General features: G+C 41.8%; 1 protein-coding gene across 1 annotated transcript in view; it reads right to left on the reverse strand.

The window, feature by feature from the left end:
• Positions 1-18,966, reverse strand: part of PKHD1 (PKHD1 ciliary IPT domain containing fibrocystin/polyductin) — a 557,030-nt gene that overhangs the window by 449,521 nt on the left and 88,543 nt on the right. The window contains exon 33 of the mRNA XM_063441645.1: positions 15,353-15,563. Coding sequence (XP_063297715.1) covers positions 15,353-15,563 — 211 coding nt within the window. The remainder of the gene's footprint in view (positions 1-15,352; positions 15,564-18,966) is intronic.

The raw sequence follows: 18,966 nt of genomic DNA on the forward strand, positions 1-18,966 counted from the left end.
TGCAAAATTACAAGGCTATAAGCATAATTCCAAAAATGTAGTCACTTGAGAACTGATAATTTCTTACAATACTTTGCTCACGGTAAAGAATTCCTGTTGCCTGCAAGAGAGCAACTTGCATTTCTGCAGGGCACTCGAGAAATTGGAAACCTTTCGATACAACTGGCTGCCCCGGTCCTTATTTCCAACTGAGAAAAAATGAGGTAATTTAAGATTCGTATTCCCTCTTCTCAGTTTATTGCAATAAGATTCTCTGTTGATAGCGTGGAACATTAACTTAGTAACTTAATTAAACTTACTTAACAATCCAGAATAAGGAGATGCGATATATGTGCCAGTTATACTGCCAAACAGTGACTCTTAATGTTTTCTTCTTTAATTTGTGTGTGTTTGTGTGTCTGTGTGTGTTTGTGTGTGTGTTTTTTTTTTGTTAGATGAGAGACAACACATTCAGGAATTTTCACCTCCTGTGATTCTGTATTCCAGCCCAGCATGAATGTGGTGTAATCTGACAAGTCAGGCAGTGTACAGAATAAACTGCCATTACAAATATAGTGGGGTTTACTGGCTAAAAGCTGAATGGTAGCAAATTGAAATCCAAATTGCAAAATTTAGGAGAATATAGCTAAATGGAAAAATTTGCCAACTCAGGTATAGTTCCAGCTTTGCTACACTTGCTTTTGTCTATTTTTTGCTGTTCAGTTTTCAATGATCGAAAAATTCATAGTTTAGAGAAAAAGAGTTTTCCAATTTTACACTAGTTCAGGAGGAGGCAACCTTCAGCACTAATTCTTTAAAACATTGTAAACAGAATTCAAATGTGGCTTGCTGTCAGGGTCTTACCTGAGTTGGGAGTCTGTAGCGCAGATATGACGCTCACCCTTGCAGATAGCCACAGGCCGAGGTGGTCAGGTAAGAATTCACCTGGCCTGTGGGTCTGTGCACGGGGGCTGTGCAGGATGCAGTACCAAATTCGCAGGACAGGCAAGGACAGAACCAGCAGGATAGTCGAGGGATAGCCGAGGTCAAAGGATGCCAGAGGTAGAATAAACGTAGTCACAAGCCGAGGTCAAATACACGAAGCAGAATAAACAGGAACACTGGTACGACACAGGAACAAAGATCAAAGACTTGACAATGAGTGCAGGGCGAGGCTGGGTTTAAATACCCTGCTGATGAAGATCAGAGTCAGGTGAGAAGCAGACAAGTCAAGGTGCAGCCCCCGGTGTAGTAGCCAAGCCAGGGTGAACAAGACCGGAATCAGAAGTCTCTGGTAAAGCTGCTGTGGCTCAGAGGTAGAGAGCAGGACTGGGATAGATAAGTACCCCGGTTCAAGTCCCCTGTTGGGAATTCCAGGAGCGACCACGTCTGGCCGTCTGTCTCACAGGTGAGTACCCTGACACTTGCTACTGGTCTATGTAGGTTCTCTTGCCACTGGCCTATGTGATCTGTAAAATGCCAACTCTACAATACATTAAATCTACTAAATATAATGTTGATGAGTTTTGCCATTTATTGCAATATAATGTTGGGGTTTATTATTTCAGCCTGGAGTTTTAGCTACTGAATGTACTTGACTGCAACTATGCAATATCTGTGTCCCTTCATGACATCGTTATTTTTGAGTATTTAATAATCATAGTGTTTATTTTAATCTCCTGCTTGGTAAGTTATTTAAAACCGAGGATAAATAGTTAGCATATAAAGTTATGGAGAATCAAAATTTCATGAACAGTTTGCTGCACAGGGATAACTAAGAATGTCAAATTATGCAGCTTACTGTTTATAGTATGTCAATAAGTGAGACATTCTTAGGGTCCCAGTTTGGCCACAGATGGTACATGGAAATGAGTGTCATTTTACTGAACTCTCTGTGGTTTATTCCCCTACCAGTGCCCCTTCCCTGGGTAAAACCATTTTAGCAAAAATAAAATTTAGGTCTGGATCTTCAGCAGAGTATACCTGGAGATATTTTCAAACTAGACATTATGACTTCACAAGGTAGCAATTAATTATAGAATGGTTAAGGTACAGTGATCCTATAATAATAAGGTAAATGTTGAGAACTTATACTAATTGTTTGGCACTGATTTAGATTGATCATTTAGGTTGGATGCCACAGTGGTAATGAGAAATAGAAAATACTGACATTTCTATTAACAACTACAAAGTGAACTTTTCCTTTTTCATATAAATCACCCACCTCTAGAACATTTTAGCATGACCAGCATATGCTAAAGTGAGGTTCATTATTGTACATCAAGCATGTCAAACTCAATGGCTAGCAAAGGCCAAATAAACAAGGTTTAAGTTTATGTGGCATGCAAAAAAACAAAAACTTATATTTTCATAGAAACTTAGGTTTATTTTTAAAAGTACAGTATATAAAAAAAAACATCACCCCTCTCTACTAAATCCCAGCCCCCTCTCTACTAAACCCAAGCACCCCCTCTATTAAACCCCAGACCCCCCTCTACTAAATTCCACACCCCTCTCTACTAAATCCCAGTCCCTCTCTCTACTAAATTCCAGTCCACCCTTCTACTAAATCCCAGCACCCTGCCCTACTAAACCCCTGCCCATGTTAAAAGAAAACAACATTAGCCAACAAGCAGTATCCATAGTCCATCCTCTGGTATACCCCCAATGGCGCCATCCGCACCCTGTGCCAAAGCGGATCCTCCCACTACTATTTGAACACACACTCACTGACAGACACACACATTCACACATTCTTGCACACACTCACAAATCATTTTATTTATTGATGATTTCTCCCTACCTTTGTGAGCTGGTGTGGGACTTCTCCCTGGGATCCAGTTGGGATCTTCTCTCTGGAGGTCTCCCTTCCTGCTCCTCACTGCTCCCTCACCTGCACAGTTTAATTATGTCATATTCCAGCACCCGGCATCACCACAGAGGATGCGTGAGAGCAGTGAGGAGCAGGAAGAATAGACTGCGCTCCCTCGCTGACATCAGCTTCCTGTTTACTCTCCCACGGCCTGGTATATTTCAGCAGAGTAGGCACCTGCAATGTGGAGAAAGCAGGTGCCTACTCTGCCTTAAGAGTAATTACCGCTCCAGGGGCGCACCTAGGTGGCCAGCTGTCCACCACTTCGGTCCCCTGTTACACTCCATCTACTCGCGAGGCCCCTCACATCCTGGCCCAGGTTCAGCCCTGCCCCCCTACTAGTAATGAATAACTTTGCTGAGCCACAAAGATATTCATTGTGGGCCTTGAGTTTGACATGCTTGTTGTACATTGATGCTCTGTTAAGGCTTTCTTAAAATAGGGACTGTTTTAGAACAAATTAGGAGATTTTGACTTCAGCCAGGATCACTTTAGAAAGAAGGACTGCTGAAACATCTGGTGATGTCTCAGATGTGCCAGCAGACTATGTCACTTTCACGCCAAAGTTCTGGAGGAACTTATATTTAAAAATTAAAATCCTGGGAGCTAGGGATTTTGCATATTTGCACCCCCTGTTATGGAACCCAATGGCAGCAGCTTGTGCTGCCTTATTGATGCCCCAGCTTAGCCTGCAACTATATACAAAAGTTGGGTATGAGAAAAGATTAACAGGCATACCTATCTCTCACCAAGATTTGGGAATGCTCCCACCAGAGGTACAATCACCATAAGCCTACCCCTCTTCAGAAGAAGGTATAAAACACGACAGTTCCTCTATCCCTTCCATTCAGTGAATACACCAGCATTAAAAATAAATACATTTACTCATAACTGTGAGGTAGGCTATGTGTTTGGCTTCATCTTCATATCACCAGCATGTTTGACAATGTACGCCAAGCTCACGTGTCCTTTGTCACGATGTCATGATGGTATCACTCATTTCTGGCGCAGAAGACTCATGGTCTTTTCAGTGTTTAAAAGGCCTGTCCCACTTCTTTTCCATTGTCAATTCATAGTCCTAATTGTGTAAGATCTAAGCTTGTCTGACCTACCTGCTGGAATTCTGATGTTCTCTCTCATTAACATTTTGCTAGCTAATTTGCACATTGTCGTGTTTTTCATAGATGCAGGGCTGGCGCTTCCCATCGGCGACTTAGGCCCCCCTCATACTGCAGCCACCTGAGCGCCATTTGGGCGCACTGGCCTGGGGGCGCAAGATATGAGGGATCAGCAGGAGGGAAGCACACAGCGCTCCCTCCTTTCAGTCCTTCAGTGTAGCGTGGCTGAGCTCTGCTCCGGTCCACCATACAGGAGCATCCATTTCCTGTACCCGGCTGGAGTGACAGGAAGTGCTCAATCAGTGAGCACTTCCTTTCAGTCTTGCCGGGTACAGGAAACAGTAGATCCTGTACCGCGGACCGGAGCAGAGCTCGGACATGCTATACTAGGGTGGGAGTGAAAGAGATTATTAAGGGACAGGGGAGTGGAAGACACACAGAGAGGCAAGGAATGGGTGAAAGAGAAGCACAAAAGGGCTAGTAGGGGAGAAAGAGACACACAGAGGGGCTCCGGAGGGAGACACACAAAGAGGCTGGGAGGAAGTACAATAAGACACACAAAGAAGTTGGGAGGACGTATGAGACATATAAAGAGGGGGGATAAGAGACAAACAAGGGGCTTGCAACAGATACACTAAAGAGGGATGTAAGACTCAAAACATTAATATATATTTTTTCTGCTCCCCTCTTAGCCCCTATCCTACCCCACAAACTCTCTCTTTCACAATACACACACACAATGCATCCCTATACATATACTGAAACACAAAATGCATCCCTACACACACACGCACACACACAGAGAAACACACCATGCTTCCCTTACACACAGAGAAACACATAATGCATCCATTACACACACACACACACAATGCATCCCTTATACACAAAGACAATGCATCCCTTACACACACACACACACACACAAACACATACTGCTTCTCTTACACACACACAATGCATCCCTATACATATACTGAAACACAAAATGCACCTCTACACACACACACACATGCACACACACAGAGAAACACACCATGCTTCCCTTACACACAGAGAAACACACAATGCATCCATTACACACACACACAATGCATCCCTTATACACAAAGACAATGCATCCCTTACACACAGAAACACACAATGCATCCCTTACACACACACACACACACACACACACACACAAACACATACTGCTTCTCTTACACACACTCAATTCAACCCCTTAGAGAGAATTAATGCAACCCTTGCAGACACACACACTGCATCCCTTATATACACATAAACACACTTTGCATACCTTACACATACAAACACAGAATCACACAATGCATCCCTTACACACACAATACATCCCTTACACACAAACAAACACTGCTTTCTATCCTTTACACAAAAACACACTGCATCCACTACGCGCACACACACACTGCATTGCCTACACAAAGTGGTATCCCTATACCCTACATTCCATAAGCACACACATTAGATCATCTATGGGTGAGTCTTATGGGCATACTCACCGTCAGGCCGTGGGGCACAGACATTGAGCTGTGGAAGGGGCCCCAAAAATGGAGCTGCTTCCCGTTTCCCCAGAACATTGATTTTTGTGACCACAGTTACAAACAGCATCCAGAGAGCCTGTTCTACACCAGACCAGTGGAGCCAGACTGCAGCCAGAGCATGTCATCATCCTCATCTGGTTGTAAGTAGGCAATCTAGTATATTATTAATGGCACTAATCTCTAACTTACCTCACATTAAAAGGACATAGTTGCCAGAACCACTGCAGCTTAATGTAGTGGTTCTGATGTCAATAGCCTGTCTCTGCAGGCTTTTTAATGTAAACACACACTGTTGGTTCATATGACAGATCGTATGGGTTGGGTATTGTGATGTCACATAATGGGCAGCGCATATTGGAGGGGGCGACAAATTATTATTTTGCCTAGACTGCAAAAATCCTTGCACCGACACTGCTTACATGTTATGCCCAGCAACTCTAAGTGCTGGTGGATCTTGCTGCAACAAAAGAATACGACTCAAAGAAGCATTTGGTAAGGATGAATACCCTTCAGCTGTCCAACAAGGAGTGTGGAACTTGGGTAATTTATGACGCTTTTCTTTGGTGGGGCATTTCAAATAAAGTTGATAATGAGTAATTTACTATAAAAATTACCTTTTATATTTAAGGATGTTTAGTGTCCATGAACTATCTGTTCCTATTCGACTAATTCAATATCTGCTCTTGAAATTAGAGAAATAGTAGACACTTTTAAAACAGAGCTTGCCTGTGCCCTAGATCCAGGATAGAGCCAGACAAGGAACACTGATTATGAGCACGCCTTGCACAAAACATCTCCGATCATATATTAATCGTGTGATCTCATCAAGAGTTTTTGAGCACGGTGCTAGTCTTAGGACAGATTAGCAAGTCTACTGCAATGAAAATATAAAAGATCCATTAAAATGTAATAGCCATGATTAATCCTTCGCAGACGCAATAATTTGCAATATCACTTATCTACTGAACATTTAGTAGAAATTAGACTTTCTAACAGATTTCTTTATAAATAAATGTCTTTAAAAGTTTCTAATTTTTTTTTCTCTCTAAAATAATTTCTTTCCCATTGGCGTTCACCAGATGTTCCCTTCCAAAAGGGAAATAAGTATCAAAATCCAGCAGAGAGGATAAAACCAGCTGTTTATTGTGTTGAAATGTGTATCTTTTTGACGCCTATAAGGAATAACATTGTTTGATCAAATAATTGTTAAATGATTTTAAATGGAATCTACAGAACAAAATACACTCTCATCAGAGGCTCCTCAAACTGTAAGTACCCCTCTGTAGATTGTTGTACTTACAGCTTGACTTGTGCACTTACAGAAATCATACTCATCAGAAGTCCCTCTTATATAGTGATCTAAATAAGACATTAAGGTAGCTCTAAAGCCTCTATTGACTATGTGTGTTTTTTACAGTCACCAACGAGTGACCTAGCAACCATTTCTGGCACCACCATCAGAGATGTACAGCTCATACAGTTGTACGGGGGCCTGTCTCTCTACCCCCAATGTGTGTGTATATATATATATATACTGAACAAAATTATAAACACAGCACTTTTGTTTTTGCCCCCATTTTTCATGAGTTGAACTCAAAGATCTAAGACTTTTTCTATGTACACAAAGGCCTATTTCTCTCAAATATTGTTCACAAATCTGTCTAAATCTGTGTTAGTCAGCACTTCTCCTTTGCCGAGATAATCCATCCACCTCACAGGTGTGGCATATCAAAAAGCTAATTAGACAGCATGATTATTGCACAGGTGTGCCTTAGGCTGGCCACAATAAAAGGCCACTCTAAAATATGCACACACACTTTGTGTTTGCGTCCACTATACACACACACTCCTTGCATCTACTATACACTCACACACAGCCTGCATCCACTATACGCATACACACACACACCTTGCATCCACTATATACACACACACACTCCTTGCATCCACTATACACACACTGCATCCACTTTACTTATGCTTGTGGGCGGACTCACGGGTGGGTCCTATGGATGGACTCAAGGGTGGGCCATGTGGTGGACTTGGGGGCCCATGCCTTGAGCTATGTAAAGTACCCTAGCATTTATGATGGCACCCCTAACCATTTCCAACATCTTGGTTCTTTGAAAAGCCCTGAGAAAGATGATAAAAATTGTAGTAGGTCCCTCATAAAGTTACTTTCTTTTTCTTTTGAGGGATTGTGAACCCAGCTGTGGCCAGCCAAAAGTGCCTTCCTGCATAGTGAGTTTTCAAGGAACAAGACTTGAAAGGAGATGGCAAATGCAGATGCGTAACTAGAAACCACGGGGACATGCCCACCCCATCACCCTCCCCCCATATGCCTCAGGGAGACTGACAGTTTTTTTGTGTTTCTTCCATTTGCGAATATTCTGTTGTCACCTTTTCACCAAGCTGCTTGGCGATGGTCTTGTAGCCCATTCCAGCCCTGTGTAGGTCTACAATCTTGTCCCTGACACCCTTGGACAGCTCTTTGGTCTTGGCCATGGTGGAGAGTTTGGAATCTGATTGATTGATCGCTTCTGTGGACAGGTGTCTTTTATACAGGTAACGAGCTGAGATTAGGAGCACTCCCTTTAAGAGAGTGTTCCTAATCTCAGCTTGTTACCTGTATAAAAGATACCTGGGAGCCAGAAATCTTGCTGATTGATAGCGAATTAAATACGTATTTAACTAATTGACATGCAAATCAATTTATAACTTTTTGACATGCATTTTTCTGGATTTTTTGGGGGGGTTATTCTGTCTCTCACCGTAAAAATACACCTACCATTAAAATTATAGACTGATCATTTCATTGTCAGTGGGCAAACGCTCTAAATCAGCAGGGGATCAGATACTTTCTTCCCTCACTGTACAGACACAGATACACACACACATACATACAGACACACATACACAAACACACACACACAGACACACACTAACACACACACAAAATTATTTAGTCACCCTCCTGCTTCCTATCTTTTAAGTGCAGGAGGGTGACTTTCCCTGGGGTCCAGTGGCTCAGGCTGATGGGAGTCAGAGTTCCCACTCTGACTCCATCCTCTCCTTCCTCCCCCCTGGCGGCACGGTGATTGCTGGGAGGAAGTGACCGGGGCAGTAACTTCATTCCAGCGTCTGACATCCTCAAATGGGGCCCGGTCACGCTGTTAAGGCGCCGCAGCTCTGACCGGGCCACCTGAAAAGTAATTGCCATTGGGTGGCCCTAATAGAATGGGCCCCCGATGGGTGCCTGCCTGAACACACTGAACTGAAACTGTTCGCAGGCGTCCACAGGGCGGCCGGGCCCCCTGTAGTGACAGGCTCAATCACAGCTGCGACCCCTGCAACTGCGGTAGTTCCGCCACTGGGCAGATGATTGCTTATTTATGTTTCTGTCATCTCTCTGGTCATTATTAATGGAATCATTCTAAAAGTCTGACTTCCCAACAGACCAATGTCTGTTTTAGATGACATCCTCACTTTAGAGTTTGATTATTTAGTGTTTCAGAATTTTATCTGCCACATTTACCTACTAGAGATGTCCCGAACGGTTCGCTGGCGAATAGTTCCTGGCGAACATAGCTTGTTCGCGTTCGCCACGGATGGTGAACATATGCGATGTTCGGTCCGCCCCCTATTCGTCATCATTGAGTAAACTTTGACCCTGTACCTCACAGTCAGCAGACACATTCCAGCCAATCAGCAGCAGACCCTCCCTCCCAGACCCTCCAGCCCCCTGGACAGCAGCCATTTTAGATTCATTCGGAAGATGCATTCTTTTTTTTTTTTAGACATAAGTGTGTTATATTTGAGCATGCTAGGCTGAATGTGCTTATATCATGGCTAGTTGCACTGAGGATATGAGTATATAGCAGTACAGTGTTGTGAAAGACGGCTGTCATGTTTAGAGTGTAGCTTGCACGTTATCAACTGTGTATTTATATCAGCAGCTCCACCACTAGTTATAAATCAAGTGTGAGTCGCCCCATGAGATGAGACTAGTGAATAATATAATACATGAACGGTTAAGGTAAAGGCATGTAAGGAACTACGGCAATAAACTCTTTAGAATGTGAAATAATGACATGTTTAAATGCTTGCTACTTTACAATTAGTTAATGTCCAGAGAGCAGTTCATGTGATCAAAGGCATGGTGTGGAGGATCGGCTATAGTGGGACATGCTTGGCATGCTGCTGTTTACTGCTTGTGCTCATCCGATCCCTTCTGGGCGCCAGGTGCAGACCCTGGGAGTCCCTGATACCTGGAACAACAAAGGCAAGTCTCTGGCTGAGTGCCGGGTTCGCGGCTTGAGGGGGTGGAAGCTTGTTTTGCCGGGTGGTCGGATCTGTCCCGGTGGTGCTTCACGTCCGGTACGGAATTGTGGTGGCTTAAGGTGGAGGCGAGTGCTTGACGTGGGGCAGGCTTTGCATTTCTGTTTGTGCCTCTGGTCCCGTCTTCGACGCCTTTTGTGTTGGTGAATTTTAATGGGGACAGCTTCGCTTAGCTGTGCTGGAGCTTGTTGGGGCTGTGGTGGAGCTTGTTGGGGCTTCCTGCTTGTTATTTGCTTCCAAAATTGATTAAAGAGTCTGTCCAGCTTAGACGCAATACCCTGCCATGCTTTGCTGGTACCAGGAGGACACGCGGCTGCCGCCATATTGGGAGAGTCGCAGATGAGTATGGTCAGCCTGGGCGGCTGTGCTCTGTGCGTCCATTAGCTCCAGACAGCCTCTCAGGGGTGGACCGGGATAACCCCACCAGTCCGAGGGGGGGGATAATGGAGCTCCTGCCGGGAAGTAGCTGCTCCTGGGCATCCCAGGATCGGGAGATCGGCCGCCTCTCCCGCCCGGTGAGCACCAGGCCACACTTGCCACGCGGAGGTAAGTAAGACTGTCGAGTTGCTGACCGCTATTAAGCATGTCGGGTCGGTCCGGTAGGAGCAACATTGCTGGGTCATCCCCTTCTGGGGTGAAATTCGCTTGTTGATAGCTGCTTAAAGTGAGATATATAGGGAGCTCACACAAAGTGCGTCTTTCCTCCATGACAGCTAGGCCCCGCCTAGCTGCATTCTTAGTGAGAGGAGGTACAGTGTAGCTGCTGCTGATTTAATAGGGAAATCGATAGCTAGGCTAGTGTATTCAGTGTCCACTACAGTCCTGAATGACTCATCTGATCTCTGCTGTAAGGACAGCACCACAAAAAGCTGTCTAGAACATCAGTCTGCTTTTTTTTTTTGTGTAATCTAATTGCAGTTGCCTGCCTGCCAGCGTGTGTGTCAGGCCCACAGCGTATACTGTGCCCACTTGCCCAGTGCCACCACTCATATCTGGTGTCACAATAGCTTGCATTTAAAAAAAACAAAAAACGTTTTTAACTGTAATATAATAGCAGTCAGTTTCCTTCACACGTGTGCGTTTCAGGGCCTACCAGGGCACAGTGTCACACCAGTGCAACTCATATCTGGTGTAACAGTAGTGTACATTTACAAAAATACAGGGGGCTTGTTGTCACCTTTCGGGGACCCTTGGTGTTGTAAGTGGCTGGGTGGAGGAAGAGACCTTCAATGACATCAGTGAGGACAAGGAACGGGACATGGCTAGCTTGGTATCCAACCTTGTGCAAATGGGGAGTTTGCGGTTGTGCAAATGGACTGTTTGCGGTTGTTTGCGGTGCGTTAAATGGGAAGTTTGGTCTGTCACTGTGAAGCTGGCGTAACCCTTACACTACCTGATCGATGCAACATCATACCTGATGTTTTAAAGCACGTTATTCCAAACAATTTAGGAATGTTAGGTGATTTATGCCCTTTATGGATTAAAACCAGACTCTGCAACTATGTAATTTTCCATGGGAGTTTTGCCATGGATCCCCCTCCGGCATGCCACAGTCCAGGTGTTAGTACCCTTGAAACAACTTTTCCATCACTATTGTGGCCAGAAAGAGTCCCTGTGGGTTTTAAAATTCACCTGCCTATTGAAGTCTACGCGGGAGTTCGCGTTCGCAATTCGCGAACGGAAAATGTTATGTTCGCGACATCTCTATTACCTACTTACAGTCTGAAAAAGATAGCATGGGGTGGGGGCAAAAGAATAATTTTTTGCCTAAGGCTCAGAATGGAGTCCCAAGAGACTTACTGGTCTGTTTCCCAACAATCAGACATTAACTAATGGTGCAAACGGCTACCCGCACCTCACCTACTTACCATTTCAAGGGAGCTGACTTATTCCTTTACAACGACTTATCCAGATCTACAGTTTCGTGGCGTCAACTGATGAGACCAGTAACCCAGAAATTGAGGGAAAATGATGCCCCATACCATTGGGTCCCGACACGCAGTTTGTCTGTGATGCATGAGGGGAAACGCATATTTTTCCTGAAATTGTCCATGTCAGAAAAATTCCTTCAGATGCTGTAAATATCTTCAGTAAATGCCTCATCAAGTCAAGCACCGAAACCACCTGCTGAAGCTCCTACCAAAGTCTGGTTCATATACGAAAAATTAAGCCTTTCTACCCAAGATCAAGCCGCTTATCATGTTCACTGGCATACACTTCAGCAGTCACCTGACTATCACATAGAAGCAGTATGTGCTCCCACCAGTGGAATGTCCGCGTTTATTACCTGACCTAACAGTTATTAGTACTTAGAATCATGGCTTGTGTTTTGTTTCCTTTTTTTTTTAAGTTCCTTTTCAATAATGTTACTTCTCCTAATTTTCACCTGAGAATTAGCTTTACTAAAGCCTCCTGCTTATATGCAAGTTAGCGAGTATATTAAAGCTATTGATTCATCTTCCGAGAGGCTTTTATCTCCCCCCCACCCCCCCTCCCACCCCCGCAACTACTAGCATTTTGAATAACAGTATGTTACAAGCTGACATGTATAAAAATGTGGATGTTTTAGTTGGCCTTACTTCTATGACTGCCTTAATATTAGCAATCTATGATTTTGTCTTTCATATGTCTATTGACAGTCAATCACCTGAAAAATGTGTCAATACATGCTGACTTTGTGTTGTACTACTATAATATGCTACAATAAAAATGATAAATTAAAAAAAAAAAACATTTTTCAACTACAACTTACAGTGTCATCCTCTCAATTCATAACTGTATTGTTCAATCCCTCCAACGTGTTTGACTCTAGGCTCTTAATGGTCACATCATTTTAAATTACCCCTGTAATGTTCCGCTCAAGATAGTGTCAGTCTAACACTTGAATATGGGTGTCACCCTTGTGCATGGATCAGTTTACTTGTGTTTATTTCAGTGCTATCGATGCTATACAGTATTGTGAATAGTATACATTTGTTCACTGTATCTCTTAGCTAGGCATTTTTACACACGTTGAATCTTCAATCTAGTTACTCATTCTGGATTTGGAACGTCTTCCAGAAAATGGTGGCATCTTTGGAAAGATCATATCAGCCAATTGTCTTCATCAATTGTGGCCAGGCACCTAACTCTGAGGTTGCCAGATCACCTTATCTTTACAGGATTCTTATAAATTATCTGTTCTGTCACACTGTGCTTAAAAAGAACTGCCCAGTAGTATGTGAAGTTGTCAAAGAGACAGGTTAAGCACCATAACACTAAGACTCATTGTGGTTGTAGTGCAAAGAGCACTATAATAGAATATATCAACTTGGCGACCCTGCTTCTTCCCTATGACACTTTCCGACATCACCAAATTCCAGGACTAAACAGTGGGTGCCATATGTTAGATCAATATTTCTCTTGTGACCAATTTCTCACCTTTCTGGTCACAGACCCAAAAACAGGTATCCTGAGTTCATGCTACTAAATTATAAAATGCTAGGAATAAATTGTGTAAAAAACAACCCACAAAAACAATAAAAAATAAACCTCTCTAACATTAAGCACTCGCTGTGTACCAAAACAGAGGTAATTAAAAAAATAATTGACAAGAAGGGAGGGAGAGAGATAACCTTGTTTAACCCGTTCCACGACAGAATCATAAACAGGGCATTTCTCACTAACCAGTAATGGAACAATTAAAGGACCTGAAGACATTATTAATGATTTTTTTTTGTTCTTTAGAAAACTGTCATTATTCATTTGCTCCCTAGCTGAAAGTGAAAGGGTTAATTGATTTTAATTAGCTATAGGATGTTACTAATTAGAGCTAGTAAGTATTTAATTATAGCTGTACTATTTAATGCGAGGTTGGGTATAACCCTTTCCTTTCCATCAGGCTAGAACAGCAGAGTTTACGTTTTCAGCATTTAATTAATTACTTTCAACTTGCTGAGTCTAATCGTTACTGTAATTGATTAAGAAAAAAAACAATACTATTTTCTGTGACGCACATAATGTAATATTAATTAGGGATCCTGCGTAAATACTGGTTCTAAAGGAAGCCTATAAACCCTCCAGTGAATCTGGCAAAGGATACAGAAAATGCTATTTATATCACAACCTTTAATGCCCAATACTGATCTAACATGTTGTTTAAATGGGCACCCTAAGCACTATAACTACTACAGAAGTATAGAGCCACAGGTTACACAGTGCAGGGTGAAGAGTAAGGTATATTATGGTCCAAGAGACCAAACAAAGATACAATGTTTCGGCCGTGATACACGATTAAGGCCTCACGGCCGAAACATCATATCTTTGTTTTGTCTCTTGGACCAAAATTAAATATAGCATACTCTTTACCCTGCTGCACTGTGTAGCCTTGAGCTCTATACTTCTGGATTTATATTTGGGGTTAGCGGACCTCTCCCACAGAGCTCCGGTGTTTCAAGATTCTAGTGTGCAGCACTCTACTACCTGGCTGGATACTATAACTACTACAGCGTTCTGTAGAGGTAATGGTTATCTAGAGTGTAGTGGCACGTTCTGATTGTATATTGTAACATCATTTTAAAAACGCTTTGTAACTTGTTTGTCAGCAAACCGCACTTGTCTGCCCTGTTTATACCACGTTATCTGTCCCAGTTGGGAAATTATTCACTCATAACATTCTAGCCACCATATCCCTCAGTTAGAACGTAGCAGTATGCATTGTGTGTCTGTTTTTATCAGTGTGCTTCTATAACTAAGCAAAATTATATTTTCAACTTAAGAATTAATGCCCCTTATACATGGCAATACCTTACTGGCCTTAGCAACTGCCAATGGACATTGCATATTTTTGCCTAGTTTGTTTTCTATAATAATTCCCCAAATCCTTCTCACGTGTTGTTCTACCTAATTCACTACCATTTAGGGTGTAAGTTACTGGTGCCTTCTTTATCCTGAAATATACAACTGCATTTTTATACATTAATCTGACATTTGAGTGTCTTGTATCCATCTAGATCCCTCTACAGCATGTTCTACTCACATTACCTTGCGCAGTTGTGTGTCATCTGCAAACACAGAAACATGGCTTCCAATGCCTATTTCAAGATCATTTATAAATATGTTTAGTAGAAGAGGTCCCAGAACAGAACCCAAAGGGACATCACTTACCACTATTGTCCAGCTTGAAAATGTACCATTAATAACAACTCTATGTATTCTATCTTTAAACCAATGTTCTGCCAAAGAACAAGAGGAATGCTGTAATTTTCACCAGATTTTGGCCATCCAAACAAAATCTGGTGTTTAGTGAATAACCCCATTAACGTGAAACAGAAACCTATATCACATGCTATATCTTAGTGTGATACAGGAACCTGCATCCCATACTGTGAATTACGGATGCATAATTTACAAATTTCTATTGCATTGTAAATAACAGATTGGATGCTTTTTCCATATGATATAATATTTGACTGATAATATGCATACTAGTATTTAAATACCTGATAAATAGTCCAGAGAAACTCTTTTTTGAGATAGTGTCTGATCGAAATATATACTTCTTCTGGTTACAAACATGTACATAACCGATGGACTGTGTTACTTGCATTGTTCTTACTTGAACTGTTACATCGCACTGAATGTATGTATTAGAACTTTTGTAGCATTGTGCTCCAGCATCATATGTCAAGTCACACAGGAATGTCAAAGAGGCTGCCAAAACAAAACACAAAATATTATAGTAAGTTTCCTGTGGTGCATTGATTTCTTAGTCTGAAATCTATACTTGATCTGGTTGGATTGCCATTTTGTTTATTTTATATATTATACTATATACCAGGAGGAACATGCTAGCTAACCATTAATTTGAGTAAGTATGGGAAATTAAGTTCAGAACGTTCACTGTGCTGTGCCAAGATTTTTAATGATTACTCTATAATAGAGTTGGATTAAGGGTGCCTAGGGCCCTAGGCAGGGTGCCATATTGGGGCCCCCTCAAAGAACCCTGGGCTCTGTTCTGTTAGTGTGTGTGTGTGTTTGTATGTGTGTGTGTCTGTGGATAAATATTGTATGTGGGGAGAGGGAAGACTGGGGGCTGTATGTGGAGGGAGAAGTTAAGTGTGCCTGTGTGTGCTGGTTGGGTGTTCTGTTTGTGGTGGCTTAAGTTTGTGTGTGGATAAGTCTGAGATTTGTATGAGTTTAGAGGAGTCTGAGTGTCGCTTTTGATCCAGTCGGGAGCAGGAGCAGGGGTGGTCAGATAGGGGAGCACCAAAATTGGTTGCAGATCACTGCAAGATCTCCCTCATGCTGGCTGTGGTGCTCTGAATCTTTAAGAGGCACTGGAGGACCGTGAGGGAGTTCCTAATGTAAAACAACATCAATTAGAAAATAAGTGTCCACACCTTTGTGAAATAATTTAATTTGATTCCAAGGTTCAAGCTTAGATATCCTATATTAAAATTGGCTAACTTGGACTCAGGAAATGCTTAATGCTTAAAACGACACTTAAGACCACCTGAGCTGTCTCTCTTTAATCAGTCTGTTCTTTCTCTTTCTCAGAACTTATCTGTTATATGTACATGACGTTCATCCTTATGTCTTATCTGTACTCCTTTCACCTTTTCACTCCCTTCCTACTACTGTCCTATGAGTATTTGCACATAGGCACTTACTTTTTAATGTATAAACACATACTGAAAAATAAACAACAGAGGCTTATTTTGATTACCAACACGTGTCTGGTGTCGGAATTCACGCTCCTCCAAGTGCACTTGAAATAACAATTTGGGCTTTCTTGAATATAACAAAGATCACATTGGATCTATAACACCTCTAGGATAAAAGCTTATCTTTTATTACTCACTTATACAATTAATATATTGCATTGATATGAATAGTAAAAAAAGTTTATAAAATCACACAAACATCACCTGGAACAAGCTTCCCATACGTTACATGTTTTGTACTGTACCTGTACTCATAGGCACACCTCTAATACGATTTTATCATACACTACAGACCCAGTAAACAGAGTCAGAAATCTTCCCAAATTAACTCCTAATAGGACTATAATACTCCTTCAACAGAACAAACCCCAATACTTGCAATCAGTGAGGCATTCATGTGATAGACGATATAGCAGAAATATCTGCACCTACTGTTACCCCAAATATATCTACATACAAATATGCCATCACAATATTAAAATCACTATGTATAGTATATTGATATAAAACCATTATTCTAATATGTAAAATGAAAATCCATATAACTTCTAAGTAACACAAAGTTTTGTTAAACTATACCTTCTCCCCCTAGTGGTTACCTTTGGTATAGGTGTATTTTAAATAGTGCAGTTTAAAAGATCACATAGGATTACCATTCACAACATCCAAAATAGATATAATGCGCCCATAAGTCTGATACTTTAATTTTTTTTGTGTGGGGAGTCAATAAACCACACGAGTGGCATTACAGTTATATATTATTATTATTATTATTATTATTATTATTGTTATTATATAATCATAATTTTTATACAATTTTCCAATAACAGTTGAACAAAGGATCTGCTTACAATGATGAACACCACATTTATAATAATTTAAATTTAGATAAATATCTACAGACTGGAAAAGAAGCAGGGATGATAAAAGGGACGCTTTGGGCACCAAGACCACTTCATTATTATTATTATTATTATTATGATATTTATAGAGCGCCATCAAATTCCGTAGCGCTTTACAATGGGTGGACGAACAGACATGTAGTTGTAACCAGACAAGTTGGACACACAGGAACAGAGGGGTTGAGGGCCCTGCTCAATGAGCTTACATGCTAGAGGGAGTGGGGTAAAGTGACACAAAAAGGTAAGGATAGTATTAGACTAGTGACAGTTGCAGAAGAGGAATCAGTTGGGAGCTATTAACAGTTTAATTGATACGCTTTTATGAAGAAGTGGTTTTTAACGATTTTTTGAAGGAGTGGAGACTGGGTGAGCATCTAACGGAGGAGGGAAGCGAGTTCCACAGGAACGGTGCAGCCCTCGAGAAATCTTGAAGGTGAGCATCAGAGGTGGGAGTACGGACAGAAGATAGACGTAAGTCTTCAGCAGATCGTAAGGGCCTAGACGGGACATACTTGTGTATAAGGGAGGATAGATAGGTGGGAGCAGCATTATGTAGAGATTTGAAAGCAAGAACCAGAATTTTATATTGAGCTCTATATTTTATAGGAAGCCAATATAGGGACTGACAGAAGGGTGAGGCGTTGGAGGTTCGGGCGGACAGGAAGACAAGCCACGCCGCTGCATTCATTATGGACTGTAACGGCGCAGGTTGGGAGCACGTAAGACCACTGAGAAGCGGATTACAGTAGTCGTCTGGGTGCCATGTTCCTACCATTTTAATCCTGTAGCTGAAACTACTGTCATTCTGCCAAATCACAATGGTTTCATTGCCGGGTTTAAATGCCTCTAGTGGCTATCACTCAGACAGCCACTAGAGGAACCTCCGATGAAATAGTAGAGTAAAACTCTGGTATTTCTATCAGATTTTCTCAGAGAGAAAAGCATTGCATTGTATCAGATGATCGATCTTGATAATCTCAGCCAAAGAGGTGGATCTCCCCCACAAGGAGAAAAGGTAAGTAAAGTAACGTTTTACAGCTTGCAGGTGGCCACCAGAGCACTATGGGATTAGAAATACACAAAACTCAGAGCTTAGGAGGGGGCACATTTTGAACCAATAGAAGTCCTACACCTCTACAGATAGAAGAGCGATTTGAATGAGAAATTAATGTGAGACAGTAAGTATTCAACACTTCTGAACATAAAATCCTGCAAGATTTGATCATACCCAATCAATAAGCTTTGGTCATACCCAATACATAAGGAATCATAGAATATAATGTGGATAAACAGCCTGGTTCCAATACTACATCCTTTAGTTTACACACAGCATTGAGTATCTATACTGCACTGGGAATATTCAAAATTTCCCTAGCAAATGAGGGTCACAAATTCACAAGTATGTTATCAAAATACACTATCCCTTTTTAAAATGTCTGGTCCGTAGGTTTTGAATGCATTAGTAGGTAATTACTAAGCATTCCAGGA

This window comes from Pelobates fuscus, chromosome 2 (assembly GCF_036172605.1).
Source record: "Pelobates fuscus isolate aPelFus1 chromosome 2, aPelFus1.pri, whole genome shotgun sequence".
NCBI classification, from domain to species: domain Eukaryota; kingdom Metazoa; phylum Chordata; class Amphibia; order Anura; family Pelobatidae; genus Pelobates; species Pelobates fuscus.